Genomic DNA, 27,704 nt, shown 5'->3' with positions numbered 1-27,704 from the left:
AGCCAATATTGTTCTGCTATTTAAGAAAGGCTCTAAGAATAAGCCAGGAAATTATAGCCAGTGAGCCTGACATCAACAGTAGCAAAGTTATTGGAAGGTAGTCAAAGGGACTGGATGTAAGTATTTGGAGAGGAAGTAATTGATCAGGGATAGTCAGTAACTGATGTTGGCAGTAGGCAAGTGGTCAGAGTAGCAGTGTCAGGCTTTGAATCAAAGAAGGCTTCAGCTCGAAAGAGGTGTTGCTCTGGGTAAGTTTCTGTTAAGGTTCTCTTTTTTTCACTCTTACTGTACCTGGTGTAGTAAATGGCTGTTGTGTGTCTTCATGCGGATGTTGGAGTCCTGGGAGACCCAGAGTCTCCCAGGGAGCTATGTCTGCATGAAGAGTATCCGGCTGCAGATCCTTGAAGACCTTTTTTAGGGATCTGGAGCAGCAGCTGGATGACCTTCAGCTTGTACAGGAGAGTGAGGAGATAATCGATCAGAGTTACAGGGAAGTGGTCACCCTGAAGTTGCAGGAGGCGAGTAGCTGGGTGACTGCCAGGAGAAATGGAAATGTGAACAGGCAGTTGGTGCAGAGCACTCCTGTGGTCATTCCCCTCAATAATAACAACAGGAATTCTGCAGATGCTGGAAATTCAAGCAACACACATCAAAGTTGCTGGTGAACGCAGCAGGCCAGGCAGCATCTATAGGAAGAGGCGCAGTCGACGTTTCAGGCCGAGACCCTTCGTCAGGACTGACGAAGGGTCTCGGCCTGAAACGTCGACTGCGCCTCTTCCTATAGATGCTGCCTGGCCTGCTGCGTTCACCAGCAACTTTGATGTGTGTTGCCCCTCAATAATAAGTATACCATTTTGGATACTGTTGTGGGGGTGACCTCCCAAGGGAATGCCACAGAGACCAGAATACTGGCAGTGAGCAAGGGAAAGAGAGAGAAGAGGGACACTATTGTGATAGGGGACTCAATAGTCAGCGGAACAGACAGGAGATTCTGTAGATGTGAATGAAACTCCCAAATGGTATGTTGCCTCCGTGTTGCCAGGATCCGGGATGTCTCAGACCATGTCCACAGCATTCTGGGGAGGGAGGGGGAGCAGCCAGATGTCTTTGTACATATTGGTACCAATGACATAGGAAGGAAAAGCAAAGAGGTCCTGAAAAGAGAATTTAGACAGCTAGGTAGAAAGCTGAGAAGCAGGACCTCCTGGGTAGTAATTTCTGGATTGCTGCCTGTGCCACGCACCAGTGAGGGTAGAAACAGGATGAGTGGCTGACAAGCTGGTGCAGGGGGCAGGGCTACAGGTTCTTGGATCATTGAGAGCTCTTCTGGGGGAGGTATAACCTGTTCAAAAGTGATGGGCTGCACCGGAACCCGAGGGGGACCAATATTCTCATGGACAGGTTTGTTAGTGGTATTGGGGAGCATTTAAACTAATTCGGCAGGGGAGTGGGAACCAGACTGAAGGATAGGATGAATGGTAAAAAGGCAAATATAGCTTACAGGAAGGGCAGGCAAATGATAGGGCAAAATTGCAGTCAGCAGGGCAATAATGCTGCAGAATCAAAAAGGGTAGCAAATACAATACTCAAAGTGTTGTATTTCAATGCACAAAATATAAAAAATAAGATGGACGATTTTGTTGCACTATTACAGATTGTAAGGTACGATTGTAAGGGCCTGACGGAATATTCCCCAGGCTGCTCCATGAGGCAAGAGAAGAGATTGCTGAGCCTCTGGCTAGGATCTTTATGTCCTCGTTGTCCACGGGAATGGTACCGGAGGATTGGAGGGAGGCGAATGTTGTTCCCTTGTTCAAAAAAGGTAGTAGGGATAGTCTGGGTAATTATAGACCAGTGAGCCTTACGTCTGTGGTGGGAAAGCTGTTGGAAAAAATTCTTAGAGATAGGATCTATAGGCATTTAGAGAATCATGGTCTGAACAGGAACAGTCAGCATGGCTTTGTGAAGGGCAGATCGTGTCTAACAAGCCTGATAGAGTTCTTTGAGGAGATGACCAGGCATATAGATGAGGGTAGTGCAGTGGATGTGATCTATATGGATTTTAGTAAGGCATTTGACAAGGTTCCACACGGTAGGCTTATTCAGAAAGTTAGAAGGCATGGGATCCAGGGAAGTTTGGCCAGGTGGATTCAGAATTGGCTTGCCTGCAGAAGGCAGAGGGTCGTGGTGGAGGGAGTACATTCAGATTGGAGGATTGTGACTAGTGGTGTCCCACAAGGATCTGTTCTGGGACCTCTACTTTTTGTGATTTTTATTAACGACCTGGATATGGGGGTGGAAGGGTGGGTTGGCAAATTTGCAGACGACACAAAGGTTGGTGGTGTTGTAGATGGTGTAGAGGATTGTCAAAGATTGCAGAGAGACATTGATAGGATGCAGAAGTGGGCTGAGAAGTGGCAGATGGAGTTCAACCCAGAGAAGTGTGAGGTGGTACACTTTGGAAGGACAAACTCCAAGGCAGAGTACAAAGTAAATGGCAGGATACTTGGTAGTGTGGAGGAGCAGAGGGATCTCGGGGTACATGTCCACAGATCCCTGAAAGTTGCCTCACAGGTGGATAGGGTAGTTAAGAAAGCTTATGGGGTGTTAGCTTTCATAAGTCGAGGGATAGAGTTTAAGAGTCGCAATGTAATGATGCAGCTCTATAAAACTCTGGTTAGGCCACACTTGGAGTATTGTGTCCAATTCTGGTCACTTCACTATAGGAAGGATGTGGAAGCATTGGAAAGGGTACAGAGGAGATTTACCAGGATGCTGCCTGGTTTAGAAAGTATGCATTATGATCAGAGATTAAGGGAGCTAGGGCTTTACTCTTTGGAGAGAAGGAGGATGAGAGGAGACATGATAGAGGTGTACAAGATAAAAAGAGGAATAGATAGAGTGGATAGCCAGCACCTCTTCCCCAGGGCACCACTGCTCAATACAAGAGGACATGGCTTTAAGGTAAGGGGTGGGAAGTTCAAGGGGGATATTAGAGGAAGGTTTTTTACTCAGAGAGTGGTTGGTGCATGGAATGCACTGCCTGAGTCAGTGGTGGAGGCAGATACACTAGTGAAGTTTAAGAGACTACCAGACAGGTATATGGAGGAATCTAAGGTGGGGGCTTATATGGGAGGCAGGGTTTGAGGGTCGGCACAACATTGTGGGCAGAAGGGCCTGTACTGTGCTGTACTTTTCTATGTTCTATGTTGTGGCCATCATTGAATCATGGTTGAAGGATGGTTGTAGTTGGGAGCTGAATGTCCAAGGTTACACCTTGTATGGAGGGATAGGAAGGTAGGTAGAGGGGGAGGCATGGCCCTACTGGTGAGGGTGGCATCAAATTAGTAGAAGCATGTGACATAGGATCAGAAGATGTTGAATCCTTGTGAGTTGAGATAAGAAACCGCAAGGTTAAAAGGACGTCAATGGCAGTTCTGTACAGGCCTCCCAACAGTGGCTAGGATGTGGACCAAAGATTACAATAGGAAATAGAAAAGACGAGTCAAAAGGGCAATGTTATGGTAGTCATGGGAGATTTTAACATGCAGGTCGATTGGGAAAATCAGGTTGGTAATGGATCTCAAGAGAGTGAGTTTGTTGAATGCCGACGAGATGGCTTTTTGGAGCAGTTTGTCATTGAGCCTACGAGGGGATCAGCTACACTAGATCAGGTGTTATGTAATGAACTGGGGGTGGTTAAGGTGCTTAAGGTAAAAGAACCCTTAGGAGCTAGAGATCACAATATGATTGAGTTAAACTTGAAATTTGATAGGGAGAAAGTAAAGTCTGACATAGCAGTATTTCAGTGGAGTAAGGGAAATTACAGTGGTATGAGAGAGGAGTTGGCCAATGTAAATTGGAAGGAGATGCTGGCAGGGATGACAGCAAAGCAGCAATGGCATGAGTTTTTGGGAAAAATGAGACAGGTGCAGATAGATGTATCCCAAAAACAAAGAAATACTCAAATGGCAAAATAGTGCAACTGTGCTAATGTAAAAGCAAAGGAGAGGGCATACAACAAAACAAAAATTAGTGGGAAGACAGAGGATTGGGAAACTTTTACAAACCTACAGAGAATAACTAAAAGAGTAATTGGGGGGAAAAGCTGAAATATGAAAGCAAACTAGTGAATAACATCAAAGTGAGGGTGTGGCACTGTTGCTCAGAGATAGTATCACGGCTGCAGTACAGGAGGAAGTCATAGAGGGGTTGTCTACCGAGTCTTTATGGGTGGAAGTTAGGAATAGGAAGGGGCCAATAACTCTACTGGGTGTTTTTTATAGACCAGCCAATAGTAACAGATAGGGAAACAGATTCTGGAAAGGAATAATAATAACAGGGTTGTTGTGGTGGGAGATTTTAATTTCCCAAATATTGATTGGAATCTCCCTAGAGTGAGGGGTTTAGATGGGGTGGAGTTTGTTAGGTGTGTCAGGAAGGTTTCCTGACACAATATGTAGATAAGCCTACAAGAGGAGAGGCTGTACTTGATCTGGTATTGGGAAATGAACCTGGTCAGGTGTCAGGTCTCTCAATAGGACAGCATTTTGGAGATAGTGATCACAATTCTATCTCCTTTCCTATAGCACTGGAGAGGGATAGGAACAGGCAAGTTAAGGAAATGTTTATTTGGAGTAAGGGGAACTATGAGGCTATGAGGCTATCAGGCAGGAACTTGGAAGCATAAATTGGAAACAGATGTTCTCAGGGAAACGTACCAAAGAAATGTGGCAAATGTTCAGGGGATATTTGTGTGGGGTTCTCAGTAGGTACATTCCAATGAGACATGGAAAGGATGGTAGGGTACAAGATCTATGGTGCACAAAGGCTGTTGTAAATCTAGTCAAGAAGAAAAGAGCTTACGAAAGGTTCAAAAAAACTAGGTAATGATATATAGAAACATAGAAACATAGAAAATAGGTGCAGGAGTAGGCCATTCGGCCCTTCGAGCCTGCACCGCCATTTATTATGATCATGGCTGATCATCCAACTCAGAACCCAGCCTTCCCTCCATACCCCCTGACCCCTGTAGCCACAAGGGCCATATCTAACTTCCTTTTAAACATAGCTAATGAACTGGCCTCAACAGTTTGCTGTGGCAGAGAATTCCACAGATTCACCACTCTCTGTGTGAAGAAGTTTTTCCTAACCTCGGTCCTAAAAGGCTTCCCCTCTATCCTCAAACTGTGACCCCTCGTTCTAGACCTCCCCAACATCGGGAACAATCTTCCTGCATCTAGCCTGTCCAATCCCTTTAGGATCTTATACGTTTCAATCAGATCCCCCCTCAATCTTCTAAATTCCAACGAGTACAAGCCCAGTTCATCCAGTCTTTCTTCATATGAAAGACCTGCCATCCCAGGAATCAATCTGGTGAACCTTCTTTGTACTCCCTCTATGGCAAAGATGTCTTTCCTCAGATTAGGGGACCAAAACTGCACACAATACTCCAGGTGTGGTCTATGAATCTAGATGATTATCAGGCTAGCAGGAAAGAGCTTAAGAATGAAATTAGGAGAGCCAGAAGGCCTTGGCAGACAGGATTAAGAAAAACCAAGGCATTCTACAAGTATGTGAAGAGCAAGAGTATAAGACGTGAGAGAATAAGACTAATCAAGTGTGACAATGGAAAAGTGTGAATGGAACCGGAGGAAATAGCGGAGGTACTTAATGAATACTTTGCTTCAGTATTCACTATGGAAAAGGATCTTGGCAATTGTAGGGATGACTTGCAGTGGACTAAAAAGCTTGAGCATGTAGATATTAAGAAAGAGGATGTGCTGCAGCTTTTGGAAAGCAACAAGTTGGATAAGTCACCGGGACCAGACAGGATGTACCCCAGGCTACTGTGGGAAACGAGGGAGGAGATTGCTGAGCCTCTGGCAATGATCTTTGCATCATCAATGAGGACGGGAGAGGTTCCGGAGGATTGGATTGGAATTTTAATGTTGGACTTTGGTAGGATTAATCACGGTAGGTCTCACAAGATCAGCAGTAGGGCACTGAGAAAAGTGATAGAAAGGAGGGATGTGGGAATACAAATCCATAATTCCTTGGAAGTGTTGGAGTCATAAAGAAAGCTTTTGGCACATTGGGCTTCATATATCAATATATTAAGCACAGATGTTCAAATGTTATGTTAAAATTGTTTAAGACATTGGTGAGGCATACTTTGGAGTACTGTGTGCAGTGTGGTCACCTACCTACAGGATAGGTATTAGACCATAAGACCTTGAGACACAGAAGTGGAATTTGGCCATTTGGCCCACCAAGTCTGCTTCATCATTCAATCATGGCTGATCCTTTTCTCCCCTCCTCAGCCTTACTCCCTGGCTTTCTCCCCATAACCTTTGATTTCATGGCCAAACAAGAACTTATTAAACTCCCCATCTTAAATACACCCAATCACCCGGCCTCCACAGCTGCCTGTGGTAACAAATTCCACAAATTCACTACCCTCTGGCTAAAGAAATTTCTCCGCATCTCTGCTTTAAAAGAACACTCCTCAATCCTGAGGCTGTGCCCTCTTGTCCTAGACTCCCCCACCATGGGAAACATCCTTTCCACATCTACCCTGTCTAGGCCTTTCAACATTTGAAAGGTTTCAATGAGATACACCGCCCCCCCCCCCATCCTTCTAAATTCCAGCAAGTAAGGTCCAGAGCCCTTTCATTCCTGGAATCATCCTTGTGAACCTCCTTTGAACCCTCTCCAATGATATCTTTTCTTAGATGAAGAGCCCAAAACTGTTCACAATACTCAAGGTGAGGCCTCACCACTGCCTTATAAAGCCTCAGCATCACATCCCTGCTGTTGAATTCTAAACCTCTTGAAATGAATGCTAACATTGCATTTGCTTTCCTCACCACCAACCTCTAACTGCAAGTTAACCTTCAGAGTGGTCTGTGCAAGGACTCCCAAGTTTCTTTGCATCTCCGATTTTTGGTTTTTCCATCCTGTTTAGAAAACAATCTGCACATTTTTTTCTTCTACCGCAGTGCATTTGCCACTTTCTTGCCCATTCTCTTAATCTGTCTAAGTTCTTCTGCAGCCTTCCTGTTTCCCCAACACAACCTTCCCCTCCACCAATCTTCATATCATCTGCAAACTAGGCAATAAAGCCATCTTTTCTATCATTTAAATTATTGATATACAGCATAAAAAGAAGCAGTCCCAACACCAGTCCCTGTGGGACACCACTCGTCACTGGCAGCTAACCAGAAAAGGATCCTTTTATTCCAGCTCGCTACCTCCCACCAATCAGTCAATGCTCTAACCATGCTAGTAACTTTCCTGTAATACCATGGGCTCTTAACTTGATAAACAGCCTCATGTGTGGGCACTTTGTTAAAGGCCTTCTGAAAATCCAAATATTCAACATCCACTGCATCCCCCTTATCTACCCTACCTGTAATCTCAAAGAATTTCAATAGGTTTGTAAGGCAAGATTGCCCCTTAAGGAAACCATGCCAACTTTGTTTTATCTTGTCCTGTGTCAGTATGTAAAGAAAGTTGAAACAATACAAAAAAAATTACAAGGATGTTGCTTAGATAGGGGGACCTGAGTTATAGGGAAAGGTTAAACAGGTTTGGACTTTGTTCCCTCGAGTGCAGAAGATTGAAGGGATATATGATAGAGGTGTGCAAAATTACGAGGAGTATAGTTAGCTTAAATGCAAGCAAGCTTTTCCCACTGAGTTTGGGTGAGATGACAACAAGAGGTCAAGGGTGAAGGATGAACTGTTTAAGGGGACATGAGGGGAATCAGGTTCAATCTCATCACTTCAGAGAAATTTGGATAGGTATCTGGATGGGAGAGGTATGGAGGGTATGGTCCAGGTGGAGGGGTATGGTTCGGGTGCAGGGCGATGGGACTAGACAAATTAATGGTTCACCTCTCTGATTCTGTCCACTCAGATGACGACTGCTGTGACGATGGCTGCTTCACTTGCCCATGCCTTCCTTTAATTGGCTCTTTTATCATTTAATTTTCTTTTTTATCATTTAAGAAGCTGTTGGAAGGGTGTGGTGTAAAGGAATATAGCCAAAACAGGAAATTGGGACTGTCTGGCTGGGCACCGTGGGCAGCATGGACTGGTTGAGCTGACAGGCCTGTACCTATGTTGTATTACTCTATGAATCTATGACCCAATATGCCCATGTGTAAGGGGGTCTGTCCCTAATTGAAGAGTGATCTTTCACTGTGTCCTATGGATCCAATGTCTAATGTGCTTGCCTGTGTCTACAATGAACAGAGTCCACTCTCAGAAGATGCCGTCTCGTTGGTCTAGAGTCTGGACTGGAACTGCGGTGCGCTCTGATTGGGTGATGTGAGTGTGACCCTGTCACCCTGCAGCCAATGAGGAGAGGAAGAACAGCTGCTGACCCCAGGTTTACCTGTGCCTTTTTTACAGATGTAGGGTAGGTTGTAGTTACAGGGAACGTCATTCCACTTCCCGTTCTCGTGTTTGATGGAGACCACGCAGTCCTCGCCTCCTGCGAAGAAGCTGTCAGGTTGGTTTATCCGCCAGTTCTCATATTGCTGAGTAGGAAACAAAAATCAGGGGTTCACACCTTCCCGCTGAACTCCAACAGTAGTTACTGCTGTGTCACATTATGCAACAGGTGGTTTCAGAGCTGTCCGCACTCAGCTCAGATTCACATTTACCCCAAGTACATCGAAACATACTGTGAAATGCGACATTTGCATTAATAACCAACAAGCCCAAGAATGTGCTGGGGGCAGCCTGCAAATGTCGCCATAGAGTCCAGCACCAAACACAGTCGATGTCACCTTGTACCACGATCAAAGTCTTGTCTGGACCTCCACCCACAGCATGTCCTGGGCTGGAAGTCCGGAGCTGGAATCCCTCATGTTGTTACATGAACACAACAACACACTTCAGGCCCATCAGCTCACAACATTGTGCCAATCTTTTAACCTACTCCAAGATCAATCTAACCCTTCTCACCTACATAGCCTTCCAATTTTCTTTCATCATGTGCCTAACAGGCTCTTAAATGCCCTTAATGTGTCTGCTTATACCCCCACCTCAGCAGTGTGTTCCACACCCACCTTTCCCTGTGTAGAAAACCTGCCTTTGCCATAACCCCATTCTTTCCTCTAATCACCTTACTTATTCCAATCACCTATTTATTTTGGACGGTCCACACATCAGAACTGCGTAAAAAAAGGCTAACTTTTAATCAGGACGACAATCAAGATTTTAAAGGCAGAGGTTTGCAGCAGTTTCTCTGAGTTGAGGCCTGACCAATCAGCAAGAGGGATTTGTTAGAAAGGGCCAAAAAAAAACTCAAGTAAAAGTGGAGTGGCCATTCTTTATGCAGTATGCTAGTCTTTTGACTGGTTTTAGTTCATCGGGCTCAGGTGAGGTCAGGCTTGGGTGTGGTAAATTGTCTTGTAGGTTACCCTCTCTCTGTTCTTATCCGTTCACTCCTCATCTATTAGGGCATAGTAGTGTAGTGAGAATGGCTCCAGGGGCAGTGTTTTGTATCTGTGTGGGACGTGGGAAGTCTGGGAGACCTCCAGTCTCCAGCTAAACACCGCTGCACCAGATGCACCAAATGGAGGAACCGAGGAACTGGAGCTGCAGCTCACATGGGAGAATAAGGAGGTGATAGGCAAGAGCTACAGGGAGGTTGTCACCCCTAGTTTGCAGGAGAAAGGTAACTGGGTGACTGTCAGGAGAAGGGGTGGGGGACCACAGCCAGTACAGAGTACACCTGTGGCCATTCCCCTCAATAATAAGAATAGGACTTTAGATACTGGGGGGAGGGGGGCGACCTAGCAGGTGGGAGCCAAAGTGATCTCCTTCTGGCATTGAGCCTGGTGCTGTGGCACAGAAGGGCAGGGGGTGAAGAGGAATGCAGTGTTGATAGGAAATTCCTTAGTCAAAGGAACGGAGATTAGGTTATGTAGACACACCCAGATGGTATGTTGCCTCCCTGGTGCCAGGATCAGGGGCGTTTTGGATTGTGAGCATGGAATTCTGAAGGTTGAGGATCAGCAACCAGAGGTCTTGGTAAATATTGGCACCAATAACGTAGGTAGACAGGTTGAGGAGGTCCTGAAGAGAGAAGTTATGTAGAAAGCTGAGAAACAGGACTTCCAGGTTGGTAATCTCTGTATTGCTGCCTGTGCCATGTGCCAGTGAGGGTAAGAATAGGCTGGTTTGGCAGGTGAATGTGTGGCTGAGGAACTGGTGCAGAGGCAGGAATTCAGATTTGAGGATCATTGGGATCTTTTTGGGGGACCCCGAACAAAAGGGATGAGTTACACCTGAACCCAAGGGGTCCAATATCCTTGTGGGCAGGTTGGCCAGAGTTGCTCAGGTGTTACTTAATCCATTTTGGCAGGGGGTGGGAACCGTAGTGATAGTGCTGAGGGTGAGGTAAATGGTCTACAAACAGAAGCAATGTGATAGTGCTGAGGGTGAGGTAAATGGTCTACAAACAGAAGCAACGTGCAGTGAGACTGCTAACAAGGAGGGACTGTTGATAGGGAAAACTTGGAGTCAGCACAATGAGTTGCAACATAAAAGGTGAACAAAAATGAATAGGGGTGAATACAGGACTGAAGGTGCTATACACACAAATGCTGGAGGAACTTAGCAGGCCTGGCAAATCTATGGAATAGAGTACAGTCAATATTTCTAGCCGAGACCCTTCGGCAGGACTGGAACAAAAATGTTGACGAGTAGATTTAAAAGGAGGGAAAGGGCAGAGACAACCATAAGGTGATAGGTGAAACCTGGAGGGGGAGGGATGAAGTAAAAGCTGGGAAGTTCTTTACTGAAAGAGACAGAAGGCCATGGAAGTCAGAAGAGGGGGAGGAGCACCAGAGGGAGGCGATGGGCAGGCAAGGAGATAAGGTGAGTGAGGGAAAAGGGGATGGGAAATGGTGAAGTGGGGGACATTACTGTAAGTTCAAGAAATCGATGTTCATGCCATCAGGCTGGAGGCTACCCAAACGGAATATAAGGTGTTGTTCCTCCAATCTGAGTGTGGCCTCATCATGACAGTGGACATATCGGAATGGGAGTGGGAAGTGGGATTAAAATGTGTGGCGACTGGGAGATCCCACTTTTTCTGGCGCACAGAGCATAGGTACTTCGCAAAGTGGCCTCCCAATCTACCTCAGGTCTTACCAACACACAGGAAGCCACACCGGGAGCACCGAACACAGTATATGAGCCCAACAGACTCACAGGTGAAGTATCACCTCACCTAGAAGGATTGTTTAGGGCCCTGAATGGTAGTGAGGGAGGAGGCGTAGGGCAGGTGTAGCACTTGTTCCGCTTGCAAGGATAAGTGCCAGGAGGGAGATCAGTGGGGAGAGGTGAATGGCCAGGGGAGTCGGAGGCTGGTAGGGTGGTAGATGAGGGCAAGAGGAATCCTATCCCTGCCAGGTTGGCGGGAGGGTGGGGTCAGAGCAGATGTGCATGACATGGAAGAGATGCGGCTGAGGGCAGCATTCATGGTGGAGGAAGGGAAGCCCCTTTCTTTGAAAAAGGAGGACTTCTCCTTCATTCTAAAATGAAAAGCTTCACCTTGAGCTCAATTCCTCTGTCTCCGCCACACCTGCTCTAGAACGATGGAGATGCTCTGTTAGTAAAAAATTAAACCAGATCATTAGAAAGAGGTGACCTCTGGTCAGAAGGTGTTGAATCATTGCGGATAGAGCTAAGGAATTGCAAGGGTAAAAAGACCCTGATGGGAGTTATATGCAGACCTCCTAACACTAGTAAGGATGTATTCTACAAGGCACAACAGGAGTTAGAATATGCATGCCAAAAGGGCAATGTCACAATAGTCATGGGGGATTTCAATATGCAGATAGGCTGGGAAAATCAGGTTGGTGGTGAATTCCAAGGGGGGGGGGGAGTTTTATAGAATGCAGACAAGATGGCTTTTTAGAGCAGCTCGTGGTTGTGCCCACTAGGGGATCAGCTATTCTCTATTGGGTGTTGTGGAATGACCAAGAATTAATTAGAGAGCTAAAGACAAAAGAACCCTTAGGGGTAAGTGATCATAATATGTCTGAATTCACGCTGAAATTCGAGAAGAAGAAACTAAAGTCAGATGTATTAGTACTATAGTGGAGTAAGGAAATTAAAGAGGTTTGAGAGAGATGGCCAAAATAGATTGGAAAAGAACACTGACAGGATTGATGTCAGATCAGCAATACCCGGAATTTCTGGAAGCACTTTGGAAGGCACAGGACATATACATCCCATAGAGGAAGAAGTACTCTAAAGGCAAGATGACCTAACGAGAGAAGTTAAAACCAACGAGAGGGCATACTATAGAGCAAAAATTAGTGGGAACATAGAGGATTGGGAAGCTATTAAATGCTACAGACGGCAACTTAAAAAGTCATTAAGATAAAGATGGAATACAAAAGTAGGTTAACCAATCATTTTAAAGAGGATACTAAAAGTTTCTTCAGATACATAAAGTGTAAAAGAGAGACAAGAGTGGATATCAGACCACTGGAAAACAATGCTGAAGAGGTAGTAATGACGGAACTTAATGGGGGAGCAGACAAACTGAATAAGTATTTTGCATCAGTCTTCACTGTGGAAGACACTAGTAGTATGATGGACGTTACAGGTGTTAAGGGTCATGAATTGTGTGAAGTTACTATTGCTAGGAAAACTGAACGGTCTGAAGGCAGTTAAGTCACATGGACCAGATTATGTACACTCCAGGTTTCTGAAAGAGGTGGCTAAAGAGATTGTGAAGGCATTAGTAATAATCTTCCAAGAATCACTAGGTTCCTGAATTGTTCCAGAAGACTGGAAATTGCAAATGTCACTCCACTCTTCAAGAAGGTTGAGAAGCAGAAGAAAGGAAATTATAGGCCAGTTAGTTTGACCTCAGTGGTTGGGAAGATGTTGGGGTCAATTGTTGAGTTAGTGGTTTCAGGGTACTTGGAGGTACATGATAAAATAGGCCATGGTCAGATGGTTTCCTCAAGGGAATATCTTGTCTGATAAATCTATTAGAATTCCTTGAAGAAATAACAAGCAGGATAGATAAAGGAGAATCGGTGGATGTTGTTTACTTGGATTGTCAGAAGGCCTCTGACAAGATGCCATATATGAGGCTGCTTAACAAGCTACGAACCTATGGTAATACAGGAAAGATGACATGGATATACATGGATAAATATACATGGATAAAACAGAGACTGATTGGCAAAGGCAATGAGTGTGAATAAAGGGAGCCTTTTCTAGTTGGCTGCAGGTGACTAGTGGTGTTCCACAGGGGTCTGTTTTGGGACTGCTTTTTGCATTATATGTGTAAGGGTTTTTTCTTTTACGTTACTGCTAAGGGGATTAAAATGGCTTCTCTGTACTGTTAACTGCTGAGAGTGGTTCTCTGTAGCAGTTAGTGAGAACGGGACTTGTATTCATTTGCTGACCAATTGGGATAGATGTTATTCTTTCTGTCTGTGTGAAAGCTGTTAGTTTGCGCAGGCTTTGGGGAGAAGGCGCGAAGAGGATGAAAAGGGAAGAGGTGGCTTGCGGGGATGGTTGCCGGACCCGCTGGGCCTGGGCTCGGGGCGGGAGCCCAGGGGTCGACGACCAGCGGAGGATCAGTGAAAGGAAATTCGTGAGCTCCAACATTGTGCACTGGACATGTTTATGAGATTACTGGCGCCTTTTATTTGTTTTCCTTTTCTTTTGTTTCTCTACTAACCTCATACTTAAATATAAAATCTTAATCGTTTAACCGCACATTGTGGACTGAATGTTGTTTCGGGGTACTGATGTTACACAGGGGACACAACATGCGGCATCCACCCAAATAAGAGTGCTAAGGTTTGCCCGGGTAGGGGGTTATCACCCCGAGGTCATGCCACCTGGTAAAGCAAGTGTTACATATGTCAATGATTTGGATGTTGTGGTTGATGGGTTTGTTGCAAAGTTTGCAGATGAAACAAAGATAGGTGCTGAGGCAGGTAGTTTTGAGGAAGTAGAGAGGCTACAGAAAGATTTGGAGACTGGGCAAAGAAATAGCAGATGCCATACGGTTTCGCGAATCACTATAGGAAGGATGTGGAAGCATTGGAAAGGGTACAGAGGAGATTTGTCAGGATGCTGCCTGGTTTAGAGAGTATGGATTATGACCAGAGATTAAGGGAGCTAGGGCTTTACTCTTTGGAGAGAAGGAGGATGAGAGGAGACATGATAGAGGTGTACAAGATAATAAGAGGAATAGATAGAGCCGATAGCCAGCGCCTCTTCCCCAGGGCACCACTGCTCAATACAAGAGGACATGGCTTTAAGGTAAGGGGTGGGAAGTTCAAGGGGGATATTAGAGGAAGGTTTTTTACTCAGAGAGTGGTTGGTGCTTGGAATACACGGCCTGAGTCAGTGGTGGAGGCAGATACACTACTGAAGTTTAAGAAACTACTAGACAGGTATATGGAGGAATTTAAGGCGGGGGCTTATATGGGAGGAAGGGTTTGAGGGTCGGCACAACATTGTGGGCCGAAGGGCCTGTACTATTCTATGTTCTATGTTCTATGTACAGCTATGTTTTTTGGTTGAAAAAATGCAAGGGTTGACTAATTTCTAAATGGAGAGAAATACAAAAATCTGAGGCACAAAGGGACTTGGGAGTCCTTGTGCAGGATTCCCTAAAGGTTAATTTGCAGACTGAGTCTGTGATGAGGAAGGCAAATGGAATGTTAACATTCATTTCAAGAGGACGAGAATATACAATGTCTATAAAAAGTAGTCACCTCCCCACCTCACCAGAATTTTTCATGTTTTATTGTTTTACAACATTGAATCATGGTGGATTTAATCTGACTTTTTTTTTGCCACTGATCAACAGAAAAACACTCTTTCATGTCAAACTGATCTAAATTAATTACAAATATAAAACACAAAATAACTGATTGCATAAGTATTCACCCCTTTAATATGACTCATCAAGTCATGAATGGTGCAGCCAATTGGTTTTGGAAGTCACATAATTAGTTAAATGCAGATGACCTGTGTGCAGTCAAGGTGTTTCAATTGATTGTAGTAAAAAAAAACACCCTAATTTGGAAGGTCCAAATGAGTCAGTCTCCTGGCAAAAACTACACCGTTAAATTAAGAGAACACTCAAAGCAATTCTGCATAAGGGTTATTGAAAATCACAAGTCAGGAGATGGATACATGAAAATTTTCAAGTCACTGAATATCCCTTGAAGTACAGTTAAGTCAATCATCAAAAAAGGGAAAGAATATGGCACAGCTGTAAATCTGCCTAGAGCAGGCTGTCCTCAAAATCTGAATGACCATGCAAGAAGGGGACTAGTGAAGGAAGGTAACCAAAAGACCTATGTCAACTCTGGAGGAGTTACAAGCTTCAGTGATTGAGATGGGAGAGAGAATGCACAAACAACACCTGTTGCCTGGGTGCTTCACCAGTCTCAGCTTTATGGGAGAGTAACAAAGAGAAAGCCACTTTTGAAAGAAACTCACATGAAATCTTGGTTACAGTTTCCCAGAATCTGTGGAATTTGTTACAAAAGCAGCAATGGAGCCCAAGTCTTTATATATCTTTAAGGCAGAGTTTGATAGATTCTTGATTGGTCAGGGCATGATGGAATACGGTGGGTGGGGGTGGGGGTGGGGAAGCACGAGACTCGGGCTGAGAGGGAAAATGGATCGGTCATAATGAAATGGTGGAGCAGACTTGATGGGCCAAATGGCCTAATTCTGCTCCTATTTCTTATGGTCTTATTTTATCTAGAGATACAGGGTGGAACAGACCTTTCCAGCCCAATGAGCCACACTGCCCAGCGATCTACCTGTTTAACCCTAGCCTCATCACAGGACAATTTACTATTTACTAGAGCTGCTGGGAGTGGTTTGAACTAATATGGCAGGGAGATGGGAACCAGTATGATAGATCTGAGGATGAACCAGCAGGTTTACAAGTAGATGATGGATGTAACATGAATATAAGGAAGGACAAGCCAATGATTTAGTACAAATGCAGACAGTAAAGAGTTAATTTGTACCACAAAGGCAAAATTCAAAAGGGATGAAGGTGCTGTATTTAAATGCACGTAGCATTCAGAACTAGCTGGATGAACTCGTTGTGCAATTAGAGATTGGTCGGTATGACATTGTGGGTATTGCTGAGTCGTGGCTGAAAGAAGGCCATGGATAAGAGCTTAACATCAAAGGATATACTTTGTATTGAAAGGACAGGCAGGATGGCATAGGCAGTGCTGCCGCTGTGTTGGTGAGAGATGGAATTACATCTTTCAAAAGAGCTGACACAGGGTCAGAGAATGTTGAAGCTTTGTGGGTGGAGTTAAGAAATTGCAAGGGTAAAGAAACCATTATGGGAATCATATATAGGCCTCCAAATAGTGGCCATGATATGGGGTTGAGTTTGCATAGGGACCTGGAAAAGACATGTAATAACAGTAATGATACAATTGTAATGGAGGATTTCAACATGCAAGGGGGTTGGGATAATCAGGTTGGTGTTGGATTGCAAGAGAGACATTTGCTGAATGCCTACGAGATGGCTTTTTAGAGCAGCCTGAGCTTGAGCCTACTTGGGGAAAGGCTATCTTAGATTTGGTGGTGTGTAATAAACCAACCCAGGGAGCTTAATGTAAGGAACCCTCAGGAGACATTGATCATAATATGTTTGAATTCACACTGCAATTTGAGAGGGAGAGGCATAAGTCACATGTATCAATATCACAATGGAATAAAGGGAATTATTGAGGCAAGAGAGAGGAGCTTGCCCAGGTAGGTTGAAGGAGGATACTGGTGGGGATAATAGTAGAGCAGAGTTGGCTGAAGTTTCTGGGAATAGTTCAATTCTTTGCAAACTTTTTGCAAGAATTATTTCCGGAGAATTTGATGTCTGTGCCTATGATTGATCGAGTTTACAGATCTCCTGAGTTTAGACCTCCTAAGGGTCAGAGACCAAGATCAGTAATAATCTGTTTTCAGGAATTTAAAACAAAGGAACTCTTAATTTGCGAATCTCGTCGAAGAGGCATGATTGACTATCATGGTTGTAAGATTAGAATTGTCGAAGATTACTCGCCTGAGGTTATGCAGGAACGCATTAAGTTCAAAGAAGTTATGTCGGAGAATTTTAATAAGGGTTTCAAGACTTCCCTTCATTACCCAGCCTGATTCAGAATCACACTTACAGATGGATCTTTTGAATGGTTCCGTTCGACTGTTGAAGCACAAAGGTTTTTAAAATCCAAAGGCTAGCTATTTAGTTTGTCCTTACATGAAGACACAAGGTTAAATGAGAAACTTTTAATTCACAAATCTCATCGAAGGGGCATGATTGGTTATAGGGTGGAATATTAAGATTCTCAAAGATTATTCGCTTGAGATTATGCAGGAATGTGCTAAATTTAAACAAGCTTTGTTGGAATTTTTTTAACAAGGGTTTTAACCCATCCCTTAGCTACCTAGTTTGACTGAGAATATCATTAAAGATGGATCCCTCGAATGGTTTTGTTTGAATGCTGAAGCACAACAATTTTTTAAATTTGAAGGCTAACTACTTAGTCTGTTTTTTCATGAAGATATGAGAATAAATGTTTAATGTCTTTCTGTATGAATAATTGTATATTTTACTTTTGGTAAACCCTTGTAACTAATTTCCTTTCGTATTTTTAATACTGTATTTTTGATATACGAGAATTGAATTTCCTGTTTGGATATTGTTTAGTCTAGGTTGGAATATAAATAACCTTGAAATTAATTGGAGCAATCACCAGGTTTTTTGGGGGGTTGTCCGTAGTTGTAGATGCCGATTTTCTATTAGTCGGTCTTTGGGAGGTGGGCAAGGGTATGGTTTTTTTTCTCAGAAGCTGTTTTCGAATTTTTAGCCAACTTGTTGCTTGGTTACCATTTCTCAAGGTTTATGGCTTGGTTTTAACTTACATTTTAACCCTTCCTTTAAATAATATTAAAAATGGACCAAACTATTAATTTACTTAGTTTTAACATGAAAGGGTTAAATCACCCTGTTAAACGTAATAAGATTTTTGCTTATATTAGGAAATTTAAGGTCCCGATTATTTTCTTACAAGAAACTCACATATGCAAAAGTGATAATCCAAGTTTTTTTAGCCGTTAGAATGGACTTTGTTTTCATTCGTCTTTTCAGGCCAAATCTAGAAGAGTTTCAATTCTTATAGATAATACACTTTCCTTTGTCCAACATAAAGTAGTGTCTGATACTAGTGGATGTTTTGTTATAGTTTCAGGAAAACTAGATAATAAGTTAATAGTATTTGCCAATGTGTATGCCCCAAATGTAGATGATGCAGGGTTCTTTGGGTGTTTTTTTTTTTCGTTTTTACCAGATCTGAATCTTTATTCTTTGATGATGGGAGGAGATTTTAACTGTTGGCGAGACCCAGTTTTAGACCAATCATCTTCTAAACCAGCGTCTCTTAATAAATCAGCTTTGTTTATTCAATCTTTTTTATTGAAGTGTGGTATTGTTGATATTTGGCGTTTTTTACATCCTTTAGATCGGGAGTACTCATTTTTTTCCCATGTTCATCATACATATTCCAGGATTGATTTTTTTTTATTGACAGTCAAATGATTTCATTAGTTCATTCCTGTGAATATAAAGAGATTGCTGTTTCAAATCATGCTCCTGTATTTCTATCTTTAAATCTCCCTGGTCTTCCTCAAACCAACAGATTTTGGTGTTTTAATACAACTTTGTTGTCTGATAATGAATTTTTAAAATTTCTAGAGAAGCATATTATTTTTTTTAAGAGAATAAAAAGGAAGAGACTTCTAATCTTATTGTATGGGATACTTTCAAGGCCTATATTAGAGGTCAAATTATTTCTTATACTGCCAGTGTTAAGAATAAAGCTAATAAAGAAAGAATTGAATTAGCCAATCAATTGAAACAATTAGATCAAAAATATGCTATAGCTCCAGATCCTGTTTTATATAAAAGATGTGTTGAAGTTAAAACTAAATATGATCTTCTGTTAACATATCCAATTGAAACTCAGCTTCTTAAAGATAAAACTCAATTTTACATTTACGGAGATAAATCAGGCAAAGTAATGGCCAACCAATTAAAAACTTCTGTAGTTAAACGACAAATTAAAGAAATGTGCAGAACTAATGGTGAAAGGACAACTGATCACTCTGAACTAAATGATACCTTTAGAGAATTCTGTTCTAAACTTTATAGTTCTGATTCCCTTAAAGATAATACTGTAATGAATAATTTTCTAGATCAATTAAATATTCTGGAACTATCTGCAGATAATTGCAAACAGATGGATCAACCCATTTCTTATGAGGAAATCACCGAGGCTATACATTCATTACACTTGGGGAAGGCTCCGGGTCCGGATGGATTTTCTGGAGAATTTTATAAGGCTTTTTCTTCATTAATTATACCGCAGTTACACTTAGTCTTTTTGGATTCTTTCAAATTGGGTAGTTTGCCTCAATCTTTTAATAAAGCTTCTATTTGGCTTATCCTAAAAAAAGAACAAGGACCCAACTGAATGCTCTTCATATGGGCCAATTTCATTACTCAATGTTGATACTAAAATTCTTTCTAAAGTTCTGGCTCATAGGATTGAAAATATTTTACCTTCTATTATTTCTGATGATCAGATGGGATCTATTAAAAACCGACATTCCCATTTTAATATACGCCATGTTACTTACTCTCCTTCTCAGGAGATATCAGAATGTGTGATATCCTTAGATGCTGAGAAGGCCTTCGATCGGGTTGAATGGAATTATTTATTTAAAACCTTAGAAAATTTTAATTTTGGAGCAGATTTTATTCAATGGATTAAATTACTTTATCTATCTCCTTCTGCTCGAGTTCTTACTAATTTTCAAAATTCCAAACCATTTAAACTTCACCGTGGAACTAGACAAGGCTGTCAGTTGAGTCCTTTGCTTTCTGATCTATCTTTAGAACCCCTTGCCATTGCTTTTCGAGAATCTAATGATATCTGTGGTATTTTAAGGAGAGGTATCACCCACAAAATCTAACTTTACGCTGATGATATATTGCTTTTTATCTCTAATGTTGAGACCTCGCTACCTTGCGTACTTTCTTTACTCTCCCGTTTTAGCCAGTTTTCAGGAGATAAATTCAACCTACATAAGAGTGAATTGTTTCCTTTAAGTAATTTGGTATCAATTAATACTAATCTCCCTTTTAAAATTGTAAGGAATCAATTTACTTCTTTGGGAGTAACAGTCGCTAAGAATTACAAACACCTGTTTAAAGAAAACTTTCTTACTTTATTGAACCATGTAAAAAAGATATCATTAAATTGGTCATCTCTTTCAATATCGTTGATTGGATGAATTAATTCTATTCAAATGAATATTCTACCTAAATTTATGTATCTTTTTCAGGCTTTACCTGTTTTCATTCCTAAGTCCTTTCTTGACTCTCTTGAATCTATTTTATCTTCCTATATATGGAAAAATAAACGTCTTCATTTAAATAAAGTTCATCTTCAAAAACCTAAAAAGTCTGGAGGTTTAGCCTTACCTAATTTTAGGTTTTATTACTAGGCAGTTAATATATGATATCTTACATTTTGGCGATATTATATTAATCGTGTAGACTGTCCAGTATGGGTTTCTTTAGAAGCTAACTCTGTTAATAAATTTTCCATTATTTGTCTTCTTGGATCCTCACTTCCTTTATTTGTAAGTAAACTTACTGATAATTTAATAGTTAAACATACTCTGAGGATCTGGATACAATTTAGAGAACATTTTGGTTTATTGAGATTTTCCCTTTCAAGTCCCACTTATTCTAATTTTTTTAAGCCCTCCATGACTGATTTAGTTTTTAAAGAATGGGACAGGTTGGGTATTAAATGTTTTTGGGATCTGTTTATTGGAGGAAATCTTTTTTCATTTGAGCAATTGTCAGCTAAATATAGCTTACCCAAAACTCACTTTTTTAGATATCTACAAATCAGAGACTTTCTAAGATCTCAATTATGCGCATTTCCTATAAGCTCAGATAAGAATTTACTAGACATAATTTTTAATTTGACTCCCTTTCTTAATGGTTCAATATCTAATATTTATGGTATGTTACTGGAGACAAGGAATGTTCCTTTAGACAAAATTAAGAATCTCTGGGAACAAGATTTACAGACATCAATATCTGAGGAAACTTGGAATGAAATTTTTAAACTGGTTACTACTTCATCGCTATGTGCTCGCCATTCCCTCAAACAATTTAAGGTGGTATATGGCGTCCATATGACTAAAGATAAGCTTTCTTGTTTTTATTCGGATATATCTCCCTACTGTGACAGATGTAATAATGGAGAAGCTTCATTAATTTATATATAACCATATAACCAAATAACAATTACAGTAAGGAAACAGGCCATCTCGTCCCTTCTAGTCCGTGCCGAACTATGTTTTGGACGTGTCCGAGTCTTGAAAAATATTGGAAGGAAGTTTTTCAAACTTTTTCTTTATTTTTCAAAGTCAATTTTAAACCTAATCCTCTGACAGCGCTATTCGGTATTGTTGCAGGACAAGATATCAAGCTGAAGACATCTAATTTACATATTTTGGCCTTTAGCTCTCTTATAGCTAGGAGGGTGCTTTTGTTTAAATGGAAAGATGTTTCTCCTCCTACTCATGCTCAATGGTTATGCGACGTTATGTCATGCTTAGATTTAGAGAAGATTCATTGTTCAATTTCTGAATCTCGTCAAGACTTTCAAACATTGTGGGGACCTTTTCTGAATTATTTTCAAAACTTTCAAAACCTTCAATTCATTGTTTAAATTCAGATGTTGGCTATCCTTAATTTTTATTATTTGAGAAGGTATTTTACCCTTTTTTCTCCTTAATAAACAGCTTTGGTCTTGGTAGGGGTTAGACTCCTTTTTTGTAATAAATTAGTATATTTCAGTGTAACTATTAACTAGCTTACATGTATACGGGGTAATGAGATTGTTATTATGAATAGATATAATGTAATTGGTAGTTTTTAAAAATCTTTTTTGACCCTTTTATATATACTTTCTTGTACTCTGTATTCTTCTACGTAGAAACTAATAAAAATATTGGAAAGAAAAGGGAACAGTTCACAAGGCGCAAAGTAGATACGCCCCACAGAAGAAGTTGTTCTCAAATGGCAGGGGTAGGCAACCATGGCTGACAAGGGAAGTTAAGGACTGCATAAAAGCCAAGGAAAGGGCATATAAGGTAGCAAAAATGAGTGGGAAGTTGGATGATTGGGAAGCTTTTAAAATTCAACAAAATGCAAATAAAAAAGCTATAAGAAGGGAGAAGGTGAAATATGAGGGCAAACTAGCCAATAATATAAAGCAGGTTACCAAAAGAGTAAGAGGGAGGTGAGAGTTGATTTTGGACCACTGGAAAATGATGCTGGTGAGGTGGTAATTGGGGACAGAGAAATGGTAGATGAACTTGATGGCTACTTAGCATCAGTCTTTACTGTGGAAGACATTAGCAGTGTGCCAGAGGTCGGTGAGTGTCAAAGAGCAGGAGTGAGTGCCATTGCTATTGCAAAGAAAAGAGTGTGAGGCAAACTCAAAGGTCTTAAGGTGGATAAGTCACCCAGGCCAGATGGATTACATCCCAGAGTCCTGAGAGAAGTTGCGGAACAGATAACAGATGCATTGGCCATAATCTTTCAAGACTCACTTGATTCTGGCATGGTCCCGGAGGACTGGAAACTTCACTCTTTAAGAAGGGAGGAAGACAAAAGAAAGGAAATTATAGGCCTGCTAGCCTAACCTCAGTGATTGGGGAAGTGTTGGAGTCTATTATTAAGGATGAGTTTTCGGGGTATTTGGAGACTAATGATAAAATAAGTCAAACTCAGCATGGTTTCTGTGAAGGGAAATCTTGCCTGACAAATCTGTTAGAGTTCTTTGAGGAAGTAACAAGCAGGGTGGACAAAGGAGAGGCAGTAGATGTCATTTACTTAGATTTTCAGAAGGCATTTGATAAGGTGCCAGGCTGCTTAATAAGATAAAATCCCATGTCATTACAGGAAAAATACGAGCATGGATAGAGGAATGGCTGACAGACGGGAGGCAGCAAATGGGAATAAAAGGGGGCCTTTTCTGGTTGGTTGCCAGAAACTAGTGGTGTTCCTCAGAAGTCAGTATGGGACCACTACTTTTCACATTGTTCGTCAATGATTTGGTTAATGGAGGGGTAGATAGTGCTGAGGAAGCAGGACTTGGACACATTTGAAGAATGGGCAATACAGTGACAGATAGAATACAGTGTTGGGGAATGTACGATAATGCATTCTGGTAAAAGGAACAACAGTGCGGACTATTATCTAAAAGGGGAGATGGTTCAAATGTAAGAGGTGCAGAAGTACTTGGGAGACCTCGAGTAAGACTCCCAGAAGGTTAATGTACTGGTTAAGCCTGTGGTAAAGAAGGCAAATGCAATTTTGAAACTTTTTCCCTCTTTGAGGTATCCGACAAAAATTAAAGTTTTTCCTGCTAATTCTCCTCCTCGTACTTTTTTTGATTCAAAAGCTGCACTGGACTTTGTTCAGGCTATAAAAGCAAAGAGATAAAGCTGAGATTTTATAAGACACTAGTCAGGCCACACTAAGAGTATTATCAACAGTTTTGGGCCCCATATCTCAAAAAGGATGTGTTGTCATTGGACAGAGTCCCGGGAGGTTCACAAGGAATGAAGGGGTCGACATACGAGGAATGTTTAGCAGCTTTAGGCTTATACTCACTGGAATTTAAAAGAATGTGAGGGGATCTCATTGAAACCTACTGAATATTGAAAGGACTAGATAGGGTGCGTGTGGAGAGGATGTTGAAAGGACTAGACAGGGTGAATGTGAAGAGGATGTTTCCTCTGGTGCAGCTGCCCAGAACCAGAGTTCAGAGCCTCAAAATTGAAGGCAACCTTTTAAAATGGAGGTAAGGAGGAATTTTTTTAGCCAGAGAGTAGTGAATCTGTCCAATGCTCTGCCACAGATGGTGGTTGAGGCGAAGTCCGTGGGTATATTTAAGGTGGAAGTTGATCATTTTCTGATCAGTCAGGACATCAAAGGATATGGCGAGAAGGCAGGTGTATGGGGATCAGTGGGATCCGGAATCAGCCATGATGGAATGGCAGAGCAGACTTGATGGGCTGAATGGCCTAATTCTGCTCCTGTGTCTGTGGTCTTATGGAGTTATGGACCAATTGAACTAATAATCGGGACATCTGCAGAAAACAGAGCAGCTAGGGAAACTCATATGGCCAAGGGGAGAACATACAAACTCCTTACCAGAGGTGCTGGAATTGAAATCCAAATTCCAACGCTTGAGCTGTATTAGTATCACACTAACCATTACAGCACCATGGCAGAGCCACAGTATGCCCCCTGGTATTCGCTATTTCTGCACTGGGAAAGTCTCTGGCTGTCCACTCTATCTGTGTCTCTTATCATCTTGTACACCACAATCCAGTCACTTCTCATCCTCCTTCACTCCAAAGAGAGGAGCCTTGGCTCACTCAACCTTTCCTCAATAAGATATGTTGTTGAAGGACTGATTCTAACGGGTGAACGCAAACTGATAACATTGGCAAATGTTGGCGGGCAGAGAATGGGTACAGAATGGTTCAGCGGGTTACGGAATGGTTCAGCGGGGTACGGAATGGGCCAGCCGGATACGGAATGGTTCAGTGGGTAGGAAATAGTTACAGAATGGTTCAGCGGGGTACAGAATGGGCCAGCCGGATACGGAATGGTTTAGTGGGTAGAAAATAGTTACAAAATGGTTCAGCAGGGTACGAAATGGGCCAGCCGGATACGGAATGGTTCAGTGGGTAGGAAATAGTTACAGAATGGTTCAGCGGGGTACAGAATGGGCCAGCTGGATACAGAATGGTTCAGTGGGTAGGAAATGGTTACGGAATGGGTCAGCGGGTTACGGAATGGTTACGGAATGGTTCAGCGGGTTACAGAATGATTCAGTGGGTAGGAAATGGTTACGGAATGGGCCAGCGGGTTACAGAATGGGCCAGTGGGTGGGAAATGGTTACGCAATGGGCTAGTGGGTTACAGAACGGGCCAGCGTGTATAAAATGGGTGGGTGGGTACTGATCGTCACATAGAGCACTCGGTCAGAGTAAAGGAAATCTGCCTTTGTGTTGGGTCCTGATGGAGGAAAGGGAGCGGTGCCTGCTCAGGACCTCGTCCCCAGGAGGACATAGAATAATAATATTTTCATGTAATAATGTACTGAGTACAACCTCAGGGCAGCTGGAATTTTCCGGATGGGACAGCCTATCCATGCAGAGCAGGATCTCACACACCACAACCAGCAGCTCATTGTGTCTGGGACTTGCCGAAGGGCAGACACAAGCTGCCAGGTCCCTGCAGCCCCCAACCACTGTCCCACCATTCACCACAGCTTGGTCCTGGCCTCAGGTTTCTTTGGCTGGGCTTGAACGACAAAATGGGATGAATTCTAATTCAAGTCCCTATGGCCACGAAGGGTTCACGGACTGCCTGATCCAAACTCACCAAAGGGGTGCCATCTGTCCACTGGAAGTCATCCTCGATAGTCCTGTCATTCAGACCGATCCAGACGTACTCCCGACTCAGCCCTGTTCCCAGAAAAAACAGAAGTTTCAAGCTCCCCAGTTCATTGTATGAGTAACTTTTGCTATCATTTCTGACTTCTCTTCCACTCTCACAGTGCTCGAATGGGTGAATGGGTCAGCATGGACTGGATGGCCCAAAAGGCCATGCTGTGATGCTCTGTGACGCAATGTGGACATGAGAAATGGCAAATCCTTCACAGAGGCTAACAGGGCAGCAGGGATTTCCTGATTTAATTAATTAATTTAGAAATGCAGTGTGGAACCAGTCCTGGAGCATCCAGAGGAAATTCACGCACACATGGGGAGAAATGTACAAATATGCTAACAGAGGATGCCAGGAATGAACTCCAAACTCCAATGGCCTGAGCTGTAATAGCATCTCACTAACCACCATGCTATGATGGCACCCCATTCGTCTTAGTTCAGATGTCGCTCTCCCTCCCTGCCTCTTGCATAGACAAGTCTTCCGAGTCCATCCCCAGATGTCAGCACATTGATTCTCACCACTGGCCACATCTGGTGAACAGCCACTGGCTACACCTGGTGAATAGCCACTGGCCACATCTGGTGACTAGCCACTGGCCACATCTGGTGACTAGCCACCGGGCACATCTGGTGACTAGCCACCGGGCACATCTGGTGACTAGTCACTGGCCGCACCTGGTGAATAACCACTAGCCACATCTGGTAACTAGCCACTGGCCACATCTGGTGAATAGCCACTGGTCTGAAGCAGTGACTCTCCTTATAGCTCCTGCTCTCCCTCAGTGTTGCAAAAACAAAGCAGCAGGTTGTGGACTACAGGGGGAATGGAGACGGGCTCGCCCCATTGACATCAATGGATCTGGGGTTCAGAGGGTGAACAGCTTTAAGATCCTTGGCGTAAATGTCACCGAGAATCTCACGTGGTCTGTACATACTGACTGTGTGGTGGAAAGGCACAACAGCACCTCTTTCACCTCAGATGGTTGAAGAAGTTTGGTATGGGCCCCCCAGCTTCTAAGAACTTTCTATAGGGACACAACTGAGAGCATCCTGACTGGCTGTATCACCGCCTGGTATGGGATCTGTACCTCCTTCAATCGCAGGACTCTGCAGAGAGTGGTGTGGACAGCCCAGCACATCTGTAGTTGTGAACTTCCCACTATTCAGGACATTTACAAAGACAGGTGTGTGAAAAGGGCCCGAAGGATCATTGGAGACCCGAGTCACCCCAACCACAAACTGTTCCAGCTACTACCATCCGGGAAACAGTACTGCAGCATAAAATCCAGAACCAACAGGCTCCAGGACAGTTTCTTCCACCAGGCCATCAGACTGATTAATTTAGGCTGATACAATTGTATTTCTATGTTATATTGACTGTCCTGTTGTACGTACTATTTATTGCAAATTACTATACATTGCACATTTAAATAGATTTTTACTCCTCATGTATATGAAAGATGAAGGTAATAAAGTCAATTCAGTACAGTGGATGTCCATTCCAGCATCTTGTTACCATATGAGGAACGTCTGGCAGCTCACGGGCTGTATTCCCTGGAGTTCGGGAGAATGAGGGGGGATCTCATAGAAACATTCCGAATGTTAAAATGCCTGAACAGATTAGATATGACAAAGTTATTTCCCATGGAAGAGGAGTCTAGGACAAGAGGGCATGATTTCAGGATTGAGGGACGTCCATTTAGAACAGAGATGCAGAGAAATTACTTTAGTCAGAGGGTGGTAAATCTGTTGAATTTATTGCCATGAGCGGCTGTGGAGGCCAAGTCATTGGGTGCATTTAAGGCAGAGATAGATAGGTTCTTGATTAGCCAGGGCATCAAAGGGTATGGGGAGAAGGCAAGGGAGTGGGGATGACTGATAGAATTGGATCAGCCCATTATTGAATGGCAGACCAGACTCGATGGGCTGAATGGCCTACTTCTGCTCCTAAATCTTATGGTCTTCGATCACCACTCTGTTTGTCTCTCCCCAGTAACCCGTCACCCCCTCAGTGTTCCCACTGCCAGCGAGGATGCAGAAATTCAGCTCCAC

The 27,704-nt window shown here is 42.7% G+C and overlaps 1 protein-coding gene across 2 annotated transcripts in view; it reads right to left on the bottom strand.

The window, feature by feature from the left end:
* Window positions 1-27,704, bottom strand: part of ncanb (neurocan b) — a 400,023-nt gene that overhangs the window by 12,121 nt on the left and 360,198 nt on the right. For both annotated transcript variants that reach the window (XM_063032277.1, XM_063032278.1), the window contains 2 exons: window positions 25,588-25,670; window positions 8,401-8,545 (listed from right to left, as the gene is read on the bottom strand). In XM_063032277.1, coding sequence (XP_062888347.1) covers window positions 8,401-8,545; window positions 25,588-25,670 — 228 coding nt within the window. The remainder of the gene's footprint in view (window positions 1-8,400; window positions 8,546-25,587; window positions 25,671-27,704) is intronic.

This window comes from Mobula hypostoma, chromosome 24 (assembly GCF_963921235.1).
Source record: "Mobula hypostoma chromosome 24, sMobHyp1.1, whole genome shotgun sequence".
NCBI classification, from domain to species: domain Eukaryota; kingdom Metazoa; phylum Chordata; class Chondrichthyes; order Myliobatiformes; family Myliobatidae; genus Mobula; species Mobula hypostoma.
This window is presented reverse-complemented; position numbering and strand designations above follow the sequence as displayed.